The sequence below is a fragment of the Ziziphus jujuba genome, chromosome 11 (genome assembly GCF_031755915.1).
Source record: "Ziziphus jujuba cultivar Dongzao chromosome 11, ASM3175591v1".
NCBI lineage: Eukaryota > Viridiplantae > Streptophyta > Magnoliopsida > Rosales > Rhamnaceae > Ziziphus > Ziziphus jujuba.
In genome coordinates this window covers 6,611,962-6,635,963 of record NC_083389.1, presented here as the reverse complement: position 1 = coordinate 6,635,963, position 24,002 = coordinate 6,611,962, and the positions used below count along the sequence as shown (strand labels likewise).

Genomic DNA, 24,002 nt, shown 5'->3' with positions numbered 1-24,002 from the left:
TGCATATATAATCTAAAGAATTTGATTTTCAGTTCAAGTTGGGTCTATTTGTGCTAACCGATTTGATACAACACTACATAATTAAATGATACAGAATGATGAGACTTGGCGGACCATTTAGCTTGCCTAATTCGATCATGACTTGAGTGTGTTAGTTATTTTGATAATTACGGTTGCGAGATAATGTTGTTAATTTTTCTACAAATATTTTTTGAGTTATTGGTTGAGAGTTAAATGAAAAAAAAGAAAACCAAAATATTGTCATGCATATATATGTATATGTATATATATATATATATAAAGATATTACATGATGATTATATTATACAATTAAAACTCTTATCCCAAAAAAATAATTGCATAGAGAAGTTAGAAGTCACCAATATAAAATAAACTAAATGGAGATCGACGGTGGTCGTCGATGATCTTCTATATGGATAGGGAAAAAAAATCTAATTTTCCTACTCATTTTCTATCCTTTTTTTTTTTTTTTCTTCCTTACTGTTTTCTTATGACCAAACAACAAAAGGAAAAATTCTACGATTCAAATAGCATAAAAATATGTGAACCATGTAACATAAATTCAAATTCAGCCTTAAAATTGGTATGTATGCCATATATCAAAGAATCGCAATGAATAACAGTAAAAATAGAATTATCATGTTTTCATTGCAATCAAAAATTGCTATATATCCATCTTGTTTTTTGCCTTGTTCAACGCATTGAATGAAACAGAATCAAGAAGCTTGGCCGCAAACCAAGTGGGTTCTGCCGAAAACAATATCAAATTCATTATGATAATCAGAAGTGATCGGGACTAGAGAAACTAACTAGCTATATGATTTATTGATAAAAGAAAAACTAGCCACACGAATTTTATTTTTTTTTATTTTATTTTTTTATTTTTTGATCGAGTAACTACCTATAGAGGTTGATATGATGAAATTGAAGAGAAGGAAGCTACAGTAAGGGTTTGAATTCAAAAAAATGACAGTTGCTTCTTTTTCCAAAAATTATTATAAACGTTGTTTACGAAAATAGCCGTTGGAAGTTTTTTTTTTTTTTTCTTTTTTCTTTTTTCTTTTTTCTTTTTTTTCATTTTTTGACATAATTTGTAAAAGGAAAAAATAAATGAGCTAGCCACGTCGAAATATTTTAGTAGGCCTGAAAGCGAAATATGTTACCCAACCCAACTCGTGGATTTTAACGAGTTTGCTGGTCGATTAATTCGGTGCAAGCTTTCATTGCCACCAGTTGTCAGTCAATATGGAAATTATTATAGGGAGAAAAATTAAAGCCTAAAAATATATAATGGGAAAACTGTATTGGTTGCTTTTCCCAGTCATTTTGATACGGCTCTGACTCTAATTTCTATCTCAGTCAAATAGATGATAAACCTTTTGAGAAGTTAAGTTTAACTCCTATTACAATACAGGTTGGCAACCACATCTGAGTCTTGCATTTTCAATTAGGCACTTCTTTGAAATTCCCCTTTGTATGCCCTGATATTTCTTTCAATATTGTGCGCTGCTAATTAATTATTATCCATATGCTGCTTTTCTCATAAATTTAAGAATACACATGGGTAAATTTGATTTATGGGTTCATATAATTATAACTAATCGAAGTTCCTTTATTAATATAGGCAAAAAACTTGATCAGAAATGCACTCACAATATTTTAAAAGGAGGAGTACAACAAACAGAATGTTTAACGAAAAAGGCCAAAATATAATGCTAAAGTTTATCTTTTATTTAAATAAATTAATTGATGCGGGCCATTCATAATCTAAGAAATTAGCCCTCCTCTCGATTCTCGTCCATATGCAAGGGTTTTGACTTTTCAAGCTACCAAAGGTCAAGACGAGAGGTCAAAGGAAGCAAATCAAAAAGAATAATGTTAAAGATGCAAAATAAATCTATTAAAGATGTGTACATACTAACGAAGCAGATATTTCTAATACTAGAATATTTCTATTTATATCTATAAAAGAATAAATTTGAATCATAAAAAAAAAAAAATAGATAATTTATAAATTAGATAAATTATTTAAAAAAAAAAACATGGACAAATTATTATATATTAATTGGTTTTGCATAACTGTATTTATCTATTTAAAAATTTATTTATTTATAATTAAGTTATATTAATATATTAAGCAATTTAATAGATTTGGTATTCAACCGAAAAAAAAAAAGCTAGAAAATACACTAGGCAGGTTGCAAGACAATTTTTGGAACCAACTTCATAGAGATACATAATCAAGGAAGGTAGGCAAATGGGATCCGCGTTTCATAGAAGAAATTCAGGCCGCCTCAACAACACCCAAAAAAAAAAAAAAAAAAAAACCTACAGTGTAAATTCCAATAATTGTGTAAGAAGTCAATTTTGTTTGCTTTTCTTTTTTTCCAAACAACTCTTGACGCTGCATCTGTTTGAATAATGCAATAACTTCTTTTATGAATTATAATTGATAAGGCTTTTGTTGGTGGTGGGTAATATGGTGGCATAATCTTCCATTCATCATCAATTGTGTATCTATGTTTTCAACAGGGGAATAATGGAAACCACGTGTATTCCCATTTCGCAAAAATACCATCATCTGAGGTGTTAAAATGCAGTGGATATTGCTGCATTTTGCTTAGTTCTTTTCTAGGCTTGACTTGCATGCTTTGTGTTATTAATTTATGCACTGAAAGCAACAAACAACGTGTCGGATGATACGTTTTCAGAGTGGACAAGATTTGGAAATCGGATTGATAAAAAAAAAAAAGAAAAAAAAAAGGCATATATATGTATATAGATAACAATAATTGAAGAGAAAATCATATTTTGTGGAGAGAAATTAAGGATGTTTTATATTTTTTTTTGAAAACTCTTTAATCCATAAATATTGGGGTCCAATAAATGGGAATAAGCATGCTTTTTTTGGATCTAATAATGCATTCTAAATGATTAAAGAATCCATCTCTTCCAAATAATAAAGCCCATATGTCTTTGGTGGTAATAATATATTAACTTCTCTGTAACTATTTGTTAATAAAACTAATTGTTAGTTGTAGCGGAAAGATTGGCCCTCAATATAAAGACTAAAAGTATATTATTTTAAAAACAAATGATGACAGAAAATGACAAAACTTAATTGCTTCTCTTTTCATGTTAAGCTAGCTACTCATGATACACACTTTAATTAAGCTTGTGCGAAATACAAGGTCAAATTTGGTCTATTGCACTTTAATATTCCATTTAGTCACATTAACGTTTCGACTTAATTTGATTATACTTTTCAGTAATTTTTTTAATGAGTAAATAAGATTCTCATTTTTTAACCTAATAATAACATTACAAACATTTTCAAGGCCGAACCCACACTAATTATTTTACTTTTTGTTAGAACATATAATAAACTTATAAAATGTATATAATTAGTTTCGATAACTAATTATTATTATTTTTTTATTACAACTTGAGGGAAGGAAGATCTTTACTTAAGATTTAAACTGTAAACCTAAAATATATTTTGAGTGGTAAATACCATAGCTAACTAATTTTTCTGTGTGGACTATTCTTCTGTAACTAGCTAGAATCATAACGAACTTTCTAACAGATATGCCAAAGACTCATAGATGATAATTCCATATTAATGAATTAATTAATTAATGTGCGTTAATTATATATATATGTATATCTATATATAGATGAATGGTAATACCTAATGCCCTCTTCTTTTAGCTTCTTTTGTAATCTTTCTTGATTAATTAACATTAACAGCTAAGCAAGAAATGATTGAGGCTGTCGAAATGATGCTGACAAGTTAAGTGCATGAAAAAGATTCACACCAAACTTGATCACCATTTAGTAATTGCGTTTCAAACTCAAATAGATATTTTTTTTTGGTTCGATGTGGTGGACGCTATTACAATTCAAGTTGGTGTAGCCCTTCCCTCTCCGATATATGGTTAACTGAGGAAGGTTTATTTGGTTGTTAAATAAATTTTTGAAATCGTTTTTGGAGGTTAGTTTCTATGACGTCGTTTCGATGGGTTCAAATTCAATTGTCTAAGTGGGGAATCCAAATGATTTTCTCATTGCTTTCCTTTTCCATTTATTTTACTTCGAAATAATATGCTTTTTAATTAATTGTGGGTCTATTTTATGTTGTTGTTGACGGTCCACATTGCGCTTAATTTGGTCCACTTATCCAATCAAAAAGGACGCGTGCCCTTCAGGTTGTGACCCCACCAAATCCCAGCCAAGGACTAGGGTAGGCACTTTCCTCGTTCGAAGAGCTTAATGAGCTTTCGTCTTCTACCTTATAGCAATTTTTTTTTTTTTTTAATTTTTTTGTTTTTCTTATAGCATGGATTCTGTACTTTGCTTGAGATATATAGCAATCAAAGTCAATTTGGTGTTCGCAACTCGGCGATGCCTCTTCGACTTTATGAAATTTATGAACTGTTGAATATAAAAATTTTATATTATAGACTTCTTGATGCAGCTTGATTTCAAGTTTAATTTAAATAATCAAAGAGTAACAAGCCCAAATTGATATATCAAATCAAATAGAAGAAAGAAAGGAGTTTAGTTTACATGTTCTTAATTATAATAATCAGAATTTTCAAAATTGCTAGTTTATGGGTATTTCTTGCTTCGTATCAGTTTATACATTTTAACAGAATATATATGTATAGTTGAAAATATATTTTTGTACTAGAAAAAACAAATTTCGGTTTCTTTTTTTCCCCCCTTGAAGGTCAGAAACAAGTTTTACCTTGGTGCTATATATATGATTTCAACTAATTATTGATATATAACAATATGGTTACCTTGTTGAAAGATAAAAATTGGTTTTGTCCACCGCCCCTCTACTGTTTTCCAAGTTATCAGTATTTTTGAATTTAGTAATATTAGAAATTAATTAGTTAATTTTAATCAGACTACTTAAATCTAGTTAATTAGTATCAAGTGAGATTGGTCCAGTATTGTATCTCACATACTCATACCATAAGGTCATGAATTAGAAGCATATTCTTTTCATCTTTCGAGTAAAATTTATTGTAACATGATAAAAACAAAAATAATAATAATAATAATTAATTGGTATGAATGAAATAAACAATATTTTTCTAACTGCAAAAAACAAGAAAATAAGCTAACAATATATATATATAGTTATTCATATTCTCTACATAGAATTACATATTATATAATCAAGGAATATAGCAAATTAAACTCATGTCACGAAGCATGAAAAAACAGACCCTTTTTTATTTTTCTCAATCTGAAAAAGTAGTTGGGAATTAATCCTTCGTGTATGAGTTTCAGTTCAGCGTGTACAAGAAGGGATCAATCCTTCCTTTTTTTTTTTTTTTTTTTTTTTTTGGTTTCCTTGTTTTTCTTTTTCTTTCCCATAGGAAAACAAATCAAAAACAATATCAAACAAAATATCAGCTGGATTTAGCATTATGTAAATTAGAAAAGGAAATAACTTTGTCTAAAAATACACAGTTAGATCTCGTCAGATGAGAGACTTCTAAATTTCCGTATAAAAAATAAATTCTGCCTCGTCAAGTTCTACTCATCCAATATTTTATAAATCAAAAATATAAGATCATCATCCACTAAGTTATTCTTCCTATAAATGCAAAATCCATTCCCAAATACACTCCCAAAAAACACAATTAATTATACCCCCAGTAACAACCCCCCCATCTCTACTACTCTCTCTGCTCTCTCCGTGTGTGGTCTTCAATATGGCTTCTTTCGAAACCGACCACCACACATGTGTGAGCTTCCCAACCCCAAGATCATTCCAAACCACCTTCAAATCAGATCTCAAAGAAACTCTTTTCCCTGATGACCCTTTCAAGCAATTCAAGCAAGAGAATTCCCTCCGTAGTCTCAAAAAAGCCGTTCAGTACTTCGTCCCGATTTTCGAATGGCTTCCCAATTACAATTTTCGTATGTTTAGGTTTGATTTGCTTGCGGGTATCACCATTACTAGTCTAGCTATTCCTCAAGGAATTAGCTACGCAAAACTCGCTAACATTCCTCCCATCATTGGCCTCTGTAAGTCCCAACATGCCCGATCGGTCCAAACTTGCACTACTTTGTGTTTGGACGATAGGAAAAAAAATTTCTAATATTTATTCTTTTTTTTTTTCTTGTTAATATATTCTGGCAGATTCGAGCTTTGTTCCGCCTCTTATTTACGCTATTTTCGGAGACTCGAAGCATCTCGCAGTGGGAACTGTGGCTGCCTGCTCATTGCTTCTCGGTCAAACCATCGGCGATGTAGTATCGGCCGAAGAAAATCCCACATTGTACCTTCACTTGATTTTCACGGCAACTTTTATCACCGGAATCTTTCAGACAGCATTAGGTTTTTTAAGGTAATGAATTTGAGTAAAAGCCTAATATGGATAAGAAAATTATCCTGTTTATCCATATTTATAATTTTCTCACTATAAAGGGAAATTATTTAAAATATGGTAATTAATTATTTTGGAGGGTGATTTATTTATTTGGCGCATGACAGACTAGGAATTTTTGTGGAATTCTTATCGCATTCTACCATTACTGGTTTCATGGGAGGAACGGCGACCCTAATCTGCCTGCAGCAGTTGAAGGGTATGTTTGGTTTGAAACATTTTACGACCAAAACGGACGTTGTCCACGTCATCCATGCAATCGTCATCAACAGACGCGAGGTATTTGGCTTTTGTCCAAGACAATTTTTTTAAAAAATAACGATAATAATTATTAAATACTTAAAAAGAATTAGTATTAATTTCCTTTCCCGTAAATTCCTTGATCCGAACCTTGTTGGTGTTTGAACAAATCCCAGCCAAATGAAATATTCTTTCCATTTCAGGCTACCAAAAGATTCTTTAGTCCGTTTAATAATATTTGAAAGATTAATTAATAATAATACGTTATAATGTTGAAATGGAGTTTTCACGCGAATATTATTACTAAATTACCCTGCGAAAGATGACTAGTGACCTTTTCGTTGCTGCAGTGGAAGTGGGAAAGTGCAGTTGTTGGTGTAATCTTCCTTGTTTTCCTTCAATTTACCAGATACATAGTAAGCTGTCTCTTTCTAATTATTACATAATATTTTTTTGAAACATGATAATTTTCTGTAATTAATCAATTTTATTTACTTTGCAATTATAATAATTTCCAGAGGCAAAAGAGGCCAAAGTTGTTTTGGGTATCGGCTATAGCTCCAATGGTGGTCGTGGTAGTTGGGTGTGTTTTTGCTTATTTAATCCGTGGAAAGGACTATGGCATACAAACTGTAAGTGCGTCATGTACTTTTTCCATTTTATTTGTTAATTTCTGCATCCTCTTTTATCCCTCAAACGCCATTATTATTATTATTATTTTATTTTCGAAGGTCACTCTTATCTAATTCTCTTGCGTACTTCACGTGGTAATTCTAATTCAAAACAATACAACGCCAGCTTCATAAGTGAAATTGCCTTTCAATTAAAGTAATAATTCCCAACATTCAACTCCACCAAGGACTTTAGACCTAAAATACAATATGAACTAAAGAAGTCAAAATCACCATCATCATGAATTTTTCAACTGTGATTTAATTTTCCTATAAATTAATTAACTCTATATATTTGATGACTTTAGCACTTATTATCACTAGCTAATTTATTATTGCTACAATTATTACTATTTTAATTGTTTCCATGGTTAGTATTTGCTGCCACTATTTGCATGGACAAGTTAATAATTTGACGTGCAAAATGACCCTTGAAGTATATAATTAAGAATTGTGACATCTGACAATTAAGTTTAATATTTCTAGGGAAGCCAAAAAAAAAAAAAATGGTTTGGTATTTCTAATAATTTTCCCTCTTTTTTTTTTTTTTTTTTTTTTTTTTTTTTTTTTTTTTTTCATTGTCCTTTCCAATATTCATCAGGTGGGCGACTTAAAGAAAGGCATAAATCCTTCTTCCATCCAAAATTTGACTTTTGACTCGAAATATATTACAGCGGTTATCAAAGCTGGGATTGTTACTGGGCTTATTGCTTTAGCTGTAAGCAACCTAATTCTTTATTAATTAATTAATAAATTAATAAATTTGTCGTCTATTGGTTTCCCTCAGATATTTTCACTAGGGGAACCCTAAACAAAATTAAACTAAACGGTGTATTCTAATTACACATAATAACTATTTACTTTGCAGGAAGGAATTGCTATAGGAAGGAGTTTTGCCATCATGAAAAACGAACAAGTAGATGGAAATAAGGAAATGATAGCTTTTGGCTTAATGAACATTATTGGCTCTTTCACTTCTTGTTACTTGACAACCGGTATATACAATATATATATATTATATACATAAATACTAAATTCTATATTTAATGAAAGTCTTTTTCAGAATATATATATATATATATATATATATATTCATAAGATTCATTTTTATGTCTAATTAATTCAGTAGTAATAAAAATATTCGTGTTTGATTTGGGTTTAGGGCCATTTTCAAAAACCGCGGTGAATTACAACGCAGGAGCAAAGACAGCCATGTCGAACATAGTGATGGCAGTGTGTATGGCACTCACGCTGCTTTTATTGGCTCCTCTCTTTAGTTACACACCTCTTGTCGCTCTGTCTGCCATCATCATGTCCGCCATGTTCGGACTTATCAACTACGAAGAGGCTTTTCATCTCTTCAAGGTTGACAAGTTCGATTTCATTGTTTGCATGGCCGCCTTCTTCGGTGTCGCCTTCATCAGCATGGATGTTGGCCTTATGCTCTCTGTAAGATTATCTAAAATAATTAAGTTAATTTTTATTTTTGGATAAAATAAATTAAAAAATCAATTAAACATCATAGCTGCCAATTCCATATTTATGAAATTTGCCCTTGCTTGTCAGGTGGGACTTAGTCTACTTAGAGCTCTCATATATGTGGCCAGACCTGCCATTTGCAAGCTTGGAAGAATACCAAACTCCATCCTATACCGTGATACCGACCAGTATCCCCATGCCATACAAGAACCAGGAATCTTAATTTTAAAACTTGGTTCTCCTATTTACTTTGCAAGCAGCAATTACATCAGAGAGAGGTAAATACATGGATAAATTCGTAAAAATTATAGAAAATGAAAAAACATAATAATGATAATAATGATAATGTTTTCAATTATTTTGTAATTTAATTCTGAGTAGCCTTTGCTGAATGTTGATAAGGGTACTGAGGTGGATCAGAGAAGAGCAGGAGCTTTCAGGTTCTAAAGGGGATGTAGTTGAGCATATTTTATTCGACTTGTCAGGTAAAAATGTTAATATCAAGAACATGACAAATCGAGTCTAATCATTCGAAGTGGTCAATTTTGGCTGATATATGATTGAAATAATTCTCTTAATTAATAGGAGTTTCAACCATTGACATGACGGGCATCGAAACATTGGTTGAAGTTCGCAGAACCTTGGAAGCGAGAGGGATTAAGGTACGTAACCCATCATGCTTCCTAGCTAGCTGCCAGTACTGCAATCTTAGTTTCTACATAATTAATTAATTAATTTAATGAAATGTTATATAATTAATATTTATTTGATTATCTGTAATTAACTGTACGAAGGTGGCTATTGTAAACCCGAGACTCAAAGTGATGGAAAAGTTGATAGCATCTCATGTAATAGACAAGATTGGGAAGGAAAACGTCTACTTGTCAATCGAGGATGCAATAGAGTCATCTCACAAGTCTTTGCTTAGCAACGACTTTGCTGACCATTGTGATGCTGCTTGAAGCTATGGATTATATATATAGTAACCATTATATGAATAATTGTAATAATTTCTTAACTACTTTTAGCCGTCCATAGTTTAATTCTAGTTGGGATGGTTTTAGATTCTTTTTTTTTTTTTTTTTTTTTTTGGAAGGGATGGTTTTAGTTATAATGTAGATAATGTTTTGGCTTGTTGTTTTTGTTTTGTTCCAAAATGTCGTCGAGTTAATCCTTGTATCATGAATAGGAAGACTGACAAATACATGCAGCTGCTTTTCATCAACTTTTCTCTCTGATTTTTTTTTTTTTAACCCAATTTATGTCATTATGTGGTTATTCTTGCGATTATTTTAGAGATGGAATATATATCATGTTGAGGGGTATAACAGAGAAACAGATATAAATTAAAAATATATCACAATCAGAAATTGCTTGATCAAATCATCACATGTCAAGGTTTTTATGCTTCACGTGTCTAAACATCCACTACTAGCTTTTAATGGGAGAAATGTATTATATAAGTTTCCTTAGGACTCATATTTTTTATTTTAGAGATACAAACCTTTAAAAAAGAGCTTATGTTTATAGAGGGACAAAAAATGATTTAAACAGCTTATGTTTATAGATAGGGAAAAAAAAAATTTGAATAAAGAGTGTTGTTGGAACGAGGACACTTTAAAATGTTACTCTTTTATCTTAAAAAAAAGTTTTTTTTCATAGAAATTATATTCTTTATTTTAAAAAATCCCTTGAAATGTTTTTTTCCTTTGTTTTATTTGAGAGGGGGATTACATTACCCTTCTTAAAGGTCAGTTTATAATTTTTTAAAAGATGAATATTTTCAAAAGCAAAAAAAAAAAAAAAATTACTATCAAATTAAAAAGAAGCAGTATAACCAGAAACTTACTATAAAATTAAATGTTTTTAATCTCAAAAAAATACTTTTTATTGATAAAAAAGAATTAAATATTTTTAATCCATAATAAGCATTAAAGTAAGTTTTTTTTTTTATGCACCTAAGTAAGAATTATTGTTATACTTGAAGTAACCTCTAAAGTATTCTCTTCAAAAACGTGTATATATATATATATATATATATGTATTGTTGTTATTAATATTATGATCGTTATATTATTATTATTATTTTCGGCCATGAGCTTGGGCCTCGCTATTAATTGTTAACGTTTCAACTGCATTAGGCGGCCCAACTGCATCAAACCTCTGACTCCATTTGCGTCTCTCGCTCACTCTTACTTCGTTGCGACTTGCGAGCGAGCAAGCGGCCTCACTGCGCAGTGTTTCTGACTACTGCTTAATCGCTTCGGTACCTGAGTTTCTTTTCGCTTCGGTCGCTATTTCTAGCCTCCAATTTCAATTTTCGTGCTCTTCACCAACTTTGTGGTTTTAGTCTCTCTCTCGGCATTCAGAGATGGTAACGTTTTCAATTTGAATTTAGTGAAGATCTCTCGGCCTCACTCGTTTTTTTGTTGTTCTAGTTTGCTTGCTGCTTGTTTTAGGATCATTGAGCTGTGGTGCTGCATTTAAATTTGTTGAAATGGAATTTGAGCTGATTAACTTTTTTTTTTTTTTTTTTGGTGCAGCCTATCAGGCTTGACATCAGGGTATTCATCTTCAAATCCCCCAAAATGACACTATTCGCTTCCATTTCGAGCTTGCATCCCATTTAATTTTCAAATTTCATAGCATCTCACTAACAAAATTTACTAATTTCTCAGAGAAAATTTGCGCAAAGAACCGAGAGAGTAAAATCAGTTGATCTGCATCCAACTGAACCATGGTAGTTTTGTTCATTCTCTGAATGCTGTGTTTATCTTTGGCATATCTACTATACACACACATACACACACACACACACACACACACACACACATATATATATATATATATATATTTCCAAACACCTGTCGCTTAGGTAAAATATGTGATTATAACTACAAAAAAATGAAGTCGAACATGTTGTACATAACATGCCGATATCATTTAGTACTTGTTTTTGGTTTTCAGAATGCCATAACTGAGATTATACACCCCTGCAGGATTCTTGCCAGTCTTTATTCGGGAACTGTGTACATATGGAACTATCAGTCACAGGTTAGTGGCTTTCTTGCTTCCAAGTCACAGTTTTACTCTTGGCTTTTCTCGTATTGAATACGCTAGTGTAAACATTGTAGTAGTGACACATTATTTCGCTTCATAGTCTCAACTATTTATCAGCTTCTATTTTTGAGGAAAAAATAAAAAATGATATCCTTAGAAGCTGTTAGGATATTGATTTTATTTATGGATATGAGGTTAGCTTATGTGTCCTTCATCATACAACTCTTAACGGTCTAAAACATGTTGATTCTACAACACTCTACCTTGTATATCAGTCAATTTAATGTCATGATGTAATATCTATTTCTAGAGGTCTTGTTCTTTGAGGATGTTATTCTGCTTATGCTGACTAAAACATTCCTGGATTACTTCAGACCATGGCAAAGTCTTTTGAGGTCTCTGATCTGCCAGGTACTCAATATGTACACATTTCTTTTTCTTTGATCTTAACCTTGTTCTTGACAGGATTCTTTTTGACAATGATATTTTTCCCTTGCAGTTCGATCAGCAAAATTTATTACACGAAAGCAATGGGTGGTTGCTGGAGCTGATGACATGCTTATACGTGTATACAATTATAACACTATGGATAAAGTTAAAGCTTTTGAAGCACATACAGACTACATTAGATGTGTGGCTGTCCATCCGACGCTTCCATATGTTTTGTCATCATCCGATGACATGCTTATCAAACTGTGGGATTGGGAAAAAAGTTGGATGTGTACTCAAATATTTGAGGGGCATAATCACTATGTGATGCAAGTGACGTTTAATCCTAAGGACACTAATACTTTTGCAAGTGCCTCACTGGATCACACTGTAAAGGTGACTGGAAATCTTCTTTAATGACCTTATAATTTTGCAACTTTACAAACACTGATAATGTGGTTCTGTATGGTGCTGTTTAATTATCACAATCCCCTTTCCAGGTCTGGAATCTTGGCTCCCCTGATCCTAATTTTACATTAGATGCTCACTTCAAGGGGGTAAATTGTGTTGATTACTTCACCGGTGGTGATAAGCCATACTTAATTAGTGGGTCTGACGATCATACTGCAAAGGCAAGCAATCATAGTTTTCATGACCATATATATATATAGTTTGTGAACATTTATAGTTAATTTGAAATGAATATTATTTTGGGTTTGTGGAAACAGGTATGGGACTATCAAACCAGAAGTTGTGTTCAGACACTTGAAGGACATACTCATAATGTATCTGCAGTTTGTTTTCATCCTGAATTTCCAGTAATAATTACTGGTTCTGAGGATGGAACTGTTCGAATATGGCATTCCACCACATATAGGTATATTTGTTAAATTTAAATGCAGCAGTATATATCTCGCAGGTCAGCAGGTGTTCCTGCTGAATTCATTTAGTTTTAGGTTATAAAACTGCTGAAAGTACCTATACCCTGTACGGTAAAAATATTGGTTCCCCTAGTTTAGAAAATTCTTCCATAGTTCTTTTTAGCCAAATGATTTACTGGTTTTAATAGGTTCACAGAGTAGACAAACTCTGTCAAAGACCCCATCCATCTATATGGATATGATATAAACCTTTAAGAGAGTTTTACAATTTTATGAACTTTTTAGCTTTAATTAAATGTTGGGTTATTAATCTCGCATTTTTTTTATCTATGCTAAGTTTGGAAGTTTTCTTTTTCTTTTAGCACATTCACGCATATAGAATCACTCCTTAGTCCTCCGTCTTGTGGTTATGGTCTTCTGGAAATTTATCCGAACCTTCCGGCCGATTTTCTTGTATCTGTGCCTGTTTAGCATCTTCTAGCTTCTTCTTCCAATAGATCATTTATAATAATAATTACTTCTTCTCTAAATAAACAATAACTAGTACAATCTGCACCTTCCCTTGTTTCCCCGCCTTTTGAACTTTGTTTCTTACTTGGGGATGTTTCTCCTTAGCATCTTAGGGAGAATGAAATTACCATGATTGTTTACTTTGCAGGCTTGAAAACACATTAAACTATGGGCTTGAACGAGTTTGGGCTCTTGCATATATGAAAGGTTCACGTCGGTAAGATTTGTTGGCTTAAGTTTTCTTCCTTCTTTTTCCTGTTATGTCTAAAGTTGGATTTGAAAATGCTGCTTAAGCACTATTGTATCCTTTCTCCCTTTTTTTTTTTTTTTTTCCAACCGAAAAAAAAAAAAAAAATCTTTCAGTATTGTAATTGGTTATGATGAGGGATGCATCATGGTTAAAATTGGCCGGGATGAACCAGTAGCTAGCATGGATAACAGTGGGAAAGTAATTTGGGCTAAGCATAATGAAATTCAAACTGTGAATATCAAAAGTGTGGGAACTGATGAGGTTTGATATCCCTATTTTCGTAGATTTTCATCTTCCTTCTCCAATAATTTTAAAAGTACAGGATCTTAATGTATTTTACTGAAATTAGAACTATGTTGTACACCTTAGGTTACAGATGGAGAAAGATTGCCTTTGGCTGTGAAGGAGTTGGGAACCTGTGATCTTTATCCTCAAGTACGTTTCTATCTATGACAAATTTTTGTACTGGATGGAAATTTGATCTCCCTGTTATGGTGTCTGTTTAAGTGCTGGTCCAATGGCATCCTTATTATTACTAAGCTTTATCATGCTCTAGGTGCCATATGATGAATAGTATGGCCCCTGTCCATGATAAACAAGTCCTTAAGTTTCTGAGTTCTAACTTATAAAGTATTTGTAGTTATTATATTTGCAATATCTTTAATGCTATGCTTTTCCAATGTAGTTATTAAACCTATGTTCTATAGAAGAACTTTTGAGTTCTTCGATAGAAATTGATCACTTTTGCTTAGTTGTTTGTTAGGTTTTGAAAAAATTCCTACAAACTTTAATTTCCTTGGGTGCTGTAGTCCATCTATATTGTAAAAAGAAGTATATATATATATATATATATACCTTTCATTTAGACTTCCCTGATGCTAAAATGAGTGGATTGAATATTATGTTTCATATTAGAGTTTAAAGCACAATCCAAATGGAAGATTCGTTGTTGTCTGTGGAGATGGCGAGTACATTATATATACTGCTCTAGCTTGGAGAAATAGATCCTTTGGCTCAGCATTGGAATTTGTCTGGTCATCAGATGGAGAATATGCAGTTAGGGAAAGTACTTCAAGGATCAAAATATTTAGCAAGACATTCCAGGTTTGACACTTAAATGCATGACATAGTACTTTTTACTTTAATGCATTGAAAGAAGTGACTAACAGTTGTTTACTTGATAAAATTGTTTATTGCAAACATTTTTGCTTGGAAGTCTCTTTCTTTATGTGAAATTTAAGGTAGGCATTGGTACTATGTTTAAGCAGAATTCCCTTTACAAGATGCTTAATTGGTGGTGCATTGAATTAGAAAATCAGAAATGTTGACATGGATGAATTTATTGTCAGCACAGTATCTGTTGTTATATAGATGGCCTATGTTGACCTAGCATCAAGAAGAGGTGGTTTTCTAACCAAAAGCACTACCCGTATCTAATAAAGAAAATGTTACTAATAATTTTTCTGTGTCATTAGAATTGTTTTTGTTTATTGCTACTCAGAAAATCTGATGGGGTTTTACTGAAATGGTATAATTCAGGAAAAGAAGAATATTCGACCAACATTTTCTGCCGAACATATTTATGGAGGGACCTTGGTGGCAATTTGCTCAAATGACTTTATTTGTTTTTATGATTGGGCAGAGTGCAGGTTGATTCGGCGAATTGATGTTATTGTAAAAGTATGTGCTAACATCTTAGAAACTTATGTTGCATCTTTCTGTTTTTAGCCAAATGGTTTACTAATATTTCTTTTATATTTGGTTGTCGTGAGTGTTCCAGAATGTTTATTGGGCTGATAGTGGTGATTTGGTGGCAATAACTAGTGATTCATCATTCTACATTCTAAGATACAATGTAAGAAATCTTCTCTCTGGCCATTTATCCATTTTTAAGAGAATTTGCTTTTTCTTTTTTGAAAAATAAGGTGCCTTCTTTGAACATGAGCTTTTGGTTTCTTGCATTATGAACTTAATATTGTTTATTTGGCAGCGGGATGTTGTATCCTCATATTTTGATGGCGGAAGACCAGTTGATGACCTAGGTGTTGAGGATGCTTTTGAGCTCCTTTATGAAATAAATGAACGTGTTAGAACTGGAATATGGGTTGGGGACTGTTTTATCTATAATAATTCTTCTTGGCGACTGAATTATTGTGTTGGTGGTGAGGTATAGAAGACCTCCAGTATTTAGATTTTGCATATTTAATTTCAATTCATGATTGGAGGCTGTCTTGATACTGTGTGATTTTTTAGGTGACAACTATGTTTCACCTGGATCGACCTATGTACTTGTTGGGATACCTTGCAAATCAAAGCCGTGTCTATCTTATTGATAAGGACTTTAAGTGAGTATGTGGCTTGCAATCTGCAGTTTTCTGAAAGAGATCTGGATTGTGCCATCTTGAAGGCTGATCTTTGGTTGTTGATGTTTGTTACTTAGTGTCATCGGATATACTCTACTTCTCACCTTGATTGAGTACAAAACTCTTGTTATGCGTGGAGATCTAGAGCATGCAAGTCAAGTTTTACCTACTATTCCTCCAGAACATCATAACAGGTGAGACTGCATTTTTATTTTTGCATCGTCTAACTATTCTGCATCATCCTATTGCATGCTAGTTTGGTCTCCACATGTTTCCAATGTGCTTAAGTGAAGTTCAAGCATTCTAAAGTTCTTTCTTGTTCCTCTTTTTTGTGTCTTGATATGATGTTCTTAACTGAAACTCTATGAACTCTGATGGAAATTATTTTTGCTTCTCAGTGTGGCTCGTTTTTTAGAATCTCGAAATATGTTGGAAGATGCACTGGAAGTGGCTACAGATCTTGATTACAGATTTGATCTAGCTATACAACTTGGGAGGCTTGAGATTGCAAAGGTAAAGTTCGTTCATTTTCCATTTAGTAAAGCTTCTGAAAGCTTTCTGGGGAGCTAACTTGAGCAATTATGGTCTTTACTTTTCTCTCTTCTGATGTTGTATATTTTTCTTTTTGCTTTCAGGAAATTGCTACTGAAGTCCAAAGCGAATCTAAATGGAAGCAACTGGGACAATTAGCTATGTCCACTGGGAAGGTATTTTGCTTCCTTTATCTTGGAAGAGCAAACTCCGAATAAACCGAAAGAACCATACATCCATTGTCCTACAGCCTCAACATCCCATATATTGACAAAACATGGTTTCAATTTGAATGTTCTTTTCTTTGTCTTTATCTTTAATCTTCTTCCTTTTTCTTTTTTTTTTCTTTTTTTTTTCCATGTTGCCTTTCACATTCACAATATTAGATGGCTGTAAGCTGGTGTTTATATATCAATTACATGGTTGTAACCTTTAATGTATTTTTGGATGGTCATGCAGTTAGAAATGGCTGAGGATTGTCTATCACACGGAATGGACTTAAGTGGGTTGTTGCTTCTTTATTCGTCCCTTGGAGATGCTCAAGGAATACAAAAACTTGCAACCCTTGCCAAAGAGCAAGGAAAGAATAATATTGCATTCCTTTGTTTGTTCATGCTGGGTAAATTGGAAGAGTGCATCCGGCTGTTGCCGGAAAGGTAAATGTTTATTGTGATAATCACCACTCAACTTCTCCCTCTAATTTATTCTGTGTTTTAGAAATATGACCTGATAAAATACACACCAAGGTAACCCATATGGTTGATATTTAGAGCTCGAAGACACTAGTTTGCAGGATACTAAGGAATTCACAATAATCTGTATGATTAGTAATTACCAGATAGAATTGAAAGATTTGGGGATTAACATGTTCCCATGCAGTAACCGAATACCTGAAGCTGCTTTATTCGCACGATCATTCCTCCCGAGCAAGGTCTCAGAGATGGTTTCAATTTGGAGGAATGACCTGAACAAGGTTATCTATTACTGAATTCTTTTTCCAATCTTAATCTATGGTTTTAATTATTTAATGTAGCAATATAGAATATCAAGCTTGTGATTCGTTGAGCGTATTCATTAATTTTGTAGGTTAATAAAAAAGCTGGAGAATCATTAGCAGATCCCGATGAGTACCCTAATTTGTTTGAGGACTGGCAGATTTCTCTCTCTCTTGAATCTAAAGATGAAGAAAATAGGTATATACATCATACCCCATGCTCTTTCTGGTGAATTCAATCAACTTTCTTTTAGAATTTACATCTATCCTAGCTTTCATTTTTTTCCTTATTTTATCTGATTCAATGTAGTTACATTGGAGTATGAGCACATGCATGTCTACATATGCATTCTTCTTGAAGGGGAGAGCATTGCTCCTCTGTGATTAAATCTATTTTTTTATTGCTCTTTGTTAAGGATGTTAAGTTCCACTCCTTCATTCTCTATGCATGGCCAGACTGCTGTTTCCTCTCATTTTATACTTGTCTACATGGGTTATGCCGCTATGGTATTTCAGATTAAATTTAAGAAACTGAGTTATAATGAAATGCTTATTATATTTGTTGTTTTGTTCCATGATGCGTGGATTGCTATGAATATATTCTGCAGGTGCATTTATCTTCCTGCTGAACAGTATCCAATCTATGCTGAGAAATCATCCACTAGCCTTCTTGAAAGGTACAGAAACATGCAAATTAATGGAGAAGAAGATGCAACTGTAAATAAAGAAGAGGCTGTTGAGGTATTAACTACCAACTGAATAGATAGATTACTTAACGCAACTTAAATTCTTGAACTTAAGACAAGGCTCTTATAGATCAAGATTTTGCTTTGCCTTATCTATTTTGGATAACTGGAAACATAGGTATACTTTCTATGCTGCTAGAAACTCAAAAAACACATCCCCACGATGGTTTATATTGTCGATTTGACAAACTTCTAGAGGGCCCCGCCCTCATCACTCAATAAAATCAAATGACGGCCCTCAAAAAGAACCACAAATATAACAGCTTTTATGCTGGCTCATTTAGGATGTGTATAAGTGACTTGCATCTGGAATCGTCTATTATTATTTTTTGATGTTGCTTTTTTGGCAACTTCTGATCTCTGATGAGTGCAGAAAGTTCTGAGGTAAAATTCTAATGATAGGTTTTCACTACTAACAACACCATAGGTACAGTATGATAACACAGAATTAGGCATGAGAAAGAGCAGTTTTAACCTAGTCTATTATTTGGGTAGGATATTATGTACTGAAAGGTCCAGTGTGCCACTTGCTTGCTGAAACTTTCTCATGTAGCTGCATTGAGCACATAACATGAGATTTATCCTTAATATTGATCTTAATCACTTGTAGTGGTCCAAAGAATTCTTTAACTTTTAGATGCGTATAAGTAAAGCATCCTGCCTTTGAGGCAAAAGATATTAGTGACTGTATGTTCAATTTACAGTTCCTGCTTAATAATGTTATTATCTATTTACTGTTCATCTTTAACAATGTTAGTTTTAAATTGTATTAACCTCTCTCCCATAAGGAGATGTTCTAAGAGGTTCTGCTTGCATGTGTCTTTTCTCCAGGAGACACTTGAGAATCGGGAGAATCAAGGCCAAAAAGACATTTTTGAGGAAGATGATGGCTCCACAAATGGTGATCCAATAAATAATAACGAGGATGAAGAAGAGTCTGGTACAAAGGATGAGAATATTTCATCGCCTTAGGCAAAGCAATGCAGAAGAGTGAATATTCTGATGATCTATGGTTTGTCTAACAGTTATCTCTTTTTTGATCTACTTCTCATTGTTAATATTGTTATTCTGTAATTATCGTTGGTGCTTTCGTGATTTTCTCACTGCTATTTTGTTGCTCAACCTTTTTGTTATTTTGTTTTTGGTTATAACAATTTCCATTATTTTCTTCAATAGCATGACAATGGCATATTTGAATATCACTATTGCTGTATGTGCAGTCACAGTGTGTTTCCTCTCGGTTATGTGTTATAATACTTAATGAGTTGCTTGATGAAGTTCAATTGGGTCAAGTTCCTCTGTTATTTTTTATATTTTTTGGTTAGAGGTCAAGTTATGAATTATCTTTATTATATTGTATTAACCTGCAATGAAGACAGTTTTTTTTCATAAAAAAGTCTTAGCAGTATATGAAAGCAAACGTTAGTCTTCCCTATGCATTTTGCTATCCTTTTTCAAGGCGTCCAACTATTATTCACATTTTTTGATGAAAAGTGTAGTGTAGTCATTCATTAATATAAATGGATGACAGTCATCTAATTGCTTGAATTATATGTTACATATGAAAGATGTTAAGATTCCTCATGTAACACTTATTGCTTCTAATTAGTATGATCATTCTACACACTTAACTTCTGATTAGTATGTTCTTGTTCGCTTACTGGTAAATATTTCGTGTGCTTTGAAACTTGTCTGAGATTTGTTTCCTAATAGTTTAAACTAGATAGCATGGTTGCTTTGACTTTCTTGTTGCGATGCTAAATATGGCATTTGTTTGAATATCTTAAACCATGCTTTCTTTCATCTAGATACTTTAAATTGCATTCCCTAAATGTTTGATTGGTCTGGTTCTTTCCTTCTTTTTCCTTTTATTTTATAGTTAAGGATGGCAGTATTTATGCTACATCACTAGTTCTCATCCGCACAGCTAGTTCCAGCTGTTATACTCCAATCTTAAGGTGAGATGAATGTCTTCCTCAAATAATTACTTTCTTTTACAAGTTCTGTTCAAAAGTCCGTTTAGTAAATTGTTTACTCGTGATATATAGTTTAAATTATTTAGAGGTCAACGAACTGTTCTTTTAGAATTTTTGGGTTTTATATTTTTGTTTACATTTGGATGGCCACTTAATGAAACCTTATTTTGGTTTGCCGCTCTAAGGTCATTTAGCATACTGAAAAAGTCATTGAAGTTTTAAATAAAAATACTAAATTCAAGTAACATACAAATCCGTACTAAATGGCATTTTGGACATGTAGACCTAGGTGAAATTCAAATACATTTTATTCACGTCCCTCAAACATTAGATTAATCAATGTGGCTATGAAGAATCAATTGCAGCCGGTCAATTGTTTCCCTAACTTCATCAAACAGCATGAATGCTTTCCCATGCTAAAATATAAGGGTGAATTTCATTTATGCCGTTTCAGTTTTGTCAATATTTCACTCAGTTTTGTCAATATTTCATTTAGATCCACACTTTTGAAAAAGTATCATTAACCTCCCTTTAAGATTCTATATATATCAAAGCAGGCCAATGCTTCAATTTTTGCATGTTTTAACTGGTTAAATTTAACTATTAAAAATCAAAAGAAAGTTAAAAATCTGTATTTTTTTTATTTGAATAACATTGTAAAAATACAAATTTGGCATTTGACTGCTTAAATTAACTTGTAAAAACATTAAAACTGGCAAATTAGACTCTTTTGATAATTTTAAAAAATTAATGGGAGTTAAATGATGATTTTTTAAGAACATTGGATCTAAGTGAAACAATGACAAAACTAAACGAGTTTAAATTCAATTTTCCCTAAAATATAATATGATTAAAGAAGTATTCAAAGTCTCCATCTATTATATTTTCTTTGCAATTCATTTATGATTCAAAGTCTTCTTATATATTTTATTAGTGTTCAAAGTCCCCATTATTATATTTTCCCCGCAATTCATTTATGATTCAAAGTCTTCTTATATATTTTATTCTCAGTAATTCATTTACTTAATTTACATTTGGGTTGGTAGGCTTTGATCTTATGTTTATTTGGACTGTAGTTTGTGCTGATTGATCCAACTAAACATTACTGCATATGTAAAATGTTGCATTTAGCGAATTAAAGTTTAGCTGATTTATAGTAAACATATTTGATGAAATGTCTCAGATCTTTTGAATCATGGTCCACATAATGCTAGGTGTTCAATCTCAGTTGAGGTTCCATCTGTCGGTGCCATACGATTTTCTGAACCGTGCTAGTTACATTGTCTTAGATTGTATCATTTATAGGACAAATTCCATGGTCTTAGTTGATTATTCGTTTATATATTTCTTTGTGATTTTACAATTTGAACTTTTTTGGGGTTTTGTTTCTCCCTGCAGAGTGACATGTAACATTTCTTCATTACACCGCGGAAAGTATCTCATGTAGTTCGTTAGAGACTAGTTATTTCCCGTGACACTTTTTACACTTTGACAGATGGAAAAGGATGTCCCAAATATATATACATATAGTGTCTCAATTAAATCCTATAAAGATTTTGATCAGATTTCTGTTAATGGTATACATCCTATGTCGGGTTGGCATAAAGAGGCTAAAAAGAGAACCCAAATGACCCTACTGCTATCTACCCAAAAAATGACCCTACTGCTTCCGGTATCCTATAATTTTGTAGCTAAAGAAAATCTTTATAATATGAACGAAATTACTTCGCCTTTGGAAATTTATTGGGTTATTTATAATTATCTCCAGTTTAGCGTTACAAACTCTTATAAACTTTTGCTCATTTCTTTTATTTCCTAGGTGGGTTTAGTTTTGAATTATATTTTTATGCTTTCTTTGGTTATCATTATTTTAAATAAATTTACAATCATGCCCAATCATATAATTCAATTTTTTAAATGAACCTCATTCTGGGCAAGAACTGTTGTCGTCGGAATTGTAATGAAAGGAGGTTAAAAAAAATCACAATTATTATATGGTGGTTATTTTTAAAACTATTATTTATATTCTTTTATGCAAGTCAGGTATAAGAACTGAGCTGGCAAGATGCTGCAATTGAAGGTTGCGTTTCTGGTAGGCGGTGAGCTATTGCCATATACGCGTTTATTACGAATCTAACTTGGTCATGTAGGTAGGTTCAATGATTTAAGTTGTTTGTACTCACGTGCCGACAGGTTCAAAAACTAGGAAAAAGAAATAAGTTTAGCCCATATACCCTTTTATACCTTTTTCTGCTCCACCTTGCCAAATTTCACGGGAATTAATAGGGTTTTTTTAAATTATACATAAAGTTTAAGAGCGCCATAGTGCTTGTGGCCTTCATGTTACTATGGAATATAAAGAACTAGGCAATTGTCTTCTCGTACTTTTATTTTTATTTTATTCTATTTTCAAATTTCCTTTTTTTAATTTTTCTTGCTGTGGATAATTCTATTCAACTCGGTGGAGTAAGATTTAGCAGTCTTAAGGAGAAAATAATAGCTTATCCTATAGAAACGTTTTCTCTCTCCTAATGTTTGTCCTGCCTTTGGAATTTTTGTATGGCCTTTGATAAACCATTGAGTGCTTCTAGAATCATTAGAAAACATTTTCAAGCGGATAAAAAAACACTTGCTAGGTGTTCGGTTAAAAGTTTTTTTTTTTTTTTTTTTTTTTTTTTTTGGTTTTTTCCCCCTCATTCGATTAGAATTACTTATGTCATGCGGGATAATTCTATTCAACTCGGTGAAGTAAGATTTAGCAGTCTTAAGGAGAAAATAATAGCTTATCCTATAGAAACGTTTTTTCTCTCCTAATGTTTGTCCTACCTTTGGAATTTTTGTATGGCCTTTGATAAACCATTGAGTGCTTCTAGAATCATTAGAAAACATTTTCAAGGGGATAAAAAACACTTGCTAGGTGTTCGGTTAAAAGATTTTTTTTGTTTTTTTTTTTTGTTTTTTTTTCTGTTTTTTTTTTTTTTTGTTTTTTTTCCCCCCCTCATTCGATTAGAATTACTTATGTCATGCGGTATTTGTCCTGCTTGTGAAGTTGATTTCTGTCTTTTTCTCTTCCTTTTTTTCTTTTTTTCTTTTTTGTTTAGTCTTTGTTGTGTGGTAAAAATGAGGGACATAATCCCCAACAAAAAGTTGCCTTACAAATCTGCTAATAAGATTTTGACTTCCAGACGCTTGAAAAGCTTGGCTGGTAGAAGTGTATGGATTGGTTCAAAATCTAGTTCTCCTTGATATGTGGGTCTATAAAAGAAGAAAATAGAAGGAGAGTGGGGTGTTTGCTAACGGTGGGGGTTGGTTAAAAGGGCAATAAATGTAGTAAGGGATTTAAACGGAAAGACCACAATGGCATCAAAGGGGTAAGGGAATTAGGGGTCCTTTATATAAAGGAAAGAGCATCTTATCTTTTGTTAGGCGTAGCTTGTTCTT

At 32.4% G+C, this 24,002-nt stretch overlaps 2 protein-coding genes across 6 annotated transcripts; both read left to right on the top strand.

The window, feature by feature from the left end:
* The first annotated feature begins 5,636 nt into the window (after positions 1–5,636).
* On the top strand, positions 5,637–10,046 carry LOC107431825 (probable sulfate transporter 3.5). 3 transcript variants are annotated; one of them, XM_048465603.2, is made up of 12 exons: positions 5,642–6,069; positions 6,185–6,392; positions 6,539–6,710; positions 7,022–7,087; positions 7,190–7,303; positions 7,944–8,060; positions 8,211–8,337; positions 8,505–8,791; positions 8,909–9,099; positions 9,224–9,306; positions 9,407–9,483; positions 9,616–10,046. In XM_048465603.2, exons 1-12 carry the CDS (start codon positions 5,754–5,756, stop codon positions 9,781–9,783), a joined length of 1,926 nt encoding a protein of 641 aa, XP_048321560.2. In that variant the 5' UTR covers positions 5,642–5,753; the 3' UTR covers positions 9,784–10,046. The 3 variants fall into 3 exon arrangements, with proteins under 3 accessions (XP_015898319.3, XP_060668496.1, XP_048321560.2); XM_016042833.4 differs by lacking the exon at positions 7,944–8,060 and having other exon boundaries at positions 5,637–6,069; XM_060812513.1 differs by lacking the exons at positions 9,407–9,483; positions 9,616–10,046 and having other exon boundaries at positions 5,640–6,069; positions 9,203–9,274.
* An 893-nt stretch (positions 10,047–10,939) lies between these two features.
* On the top strand, positions 10,940–22,343 carry LOC107431860 (coatomer subunit beta'-1). 3 transcript variants are annotated; one of them, XM_016042878.4, is made up of 26 exons: positions 10,940–11,195; positions 11,365–11,385; positions 11,500–11,561; positions 11,821–11,875; positions 12,256–12,292; positions 12,381–12,706; positions 12,811–12,942; positions 13,039–13,187; positions 13,850–13,918; positions 14,065–14,212; positions 14,321–14,386; positions 14,867–15,055; positions 15,491–15,631; positions 15,732–15,806; positions 15,942–16,118; positions 16,205–16,296; positions 16,392–16,508; positions 16,713–16,827; positions 16,950–17,021; positions 17,305–17,501; positions 17,725–17,818; positions 17,932–18,038; positions 18,448–18,580; positions 19,417–19,597; positions 20,465–20,543; positions 21,960–22,343. In XM_016042878.4, exons 1-24 carry the CDS (start codon positions 11,193–11,195, stop codon positions 19,555–19,557), a joined length of 2,718 nt encoding a protein of 905 aa, XP_015898364.3. In that variant the 5' UTR covers positions 10,940–11,192; the 3' UTR covers positions 19,558–19,597; positions 20,465–20,543; positions 21,960–22,343. The 3 variants fall into 3 exon arrangements, with proteins under 3 accessions (XP_015898364.3, XP_024922407.3, XP_024922406.3); XM_025066639.3 differs by having other exon boundaries at positions 21,776–22,022; XM_025066638.3 differs by having other exon boundaries at positions 21,745–22,022.
* The last annotated feature ends 1,659 nt before the right edge of the window (positions 22,344–24,002 follow it).

Coding starts and splice junctions, on each gene's coding strand:
- LOC107431825 (XM_048465603.2), top strand. CDS start 5,754: ATGGCTTCTTTCGAAACCGACCACCACACATGTGTGAGCTTCCCAACC. Junction 6,070..6,184: donor TCCTCCCATCATTGGCCTCT/GTAAGTCCCAAC, acceptor ATATTCTGGCAG/ATTCGAGCTTTGTTCCGCCT. Junction 7,304..7,943: donor AGGACTATGGCATACAAACT/GTAAGTGCGTCA, acceptor AATATTCATCAG/GTGGGCGACTTAAAGAAAGG.
- LOC107431860 (XM_016042878.4), top strand. Junction 15,056..15,490: donor TATTTAGCAAGACATTCCAG/GTTTGACACTTA, acceptor GGTATAATTCAG/GAAAAGAAGAATATTCGACC. Junction 17,502..17,724: donor ATCCGGCTGTTGCCGGAAAG/GTAAATGTTTAT, acceptor GTTCCCATGCAG/TAACCGAATACCTGAAGCTG.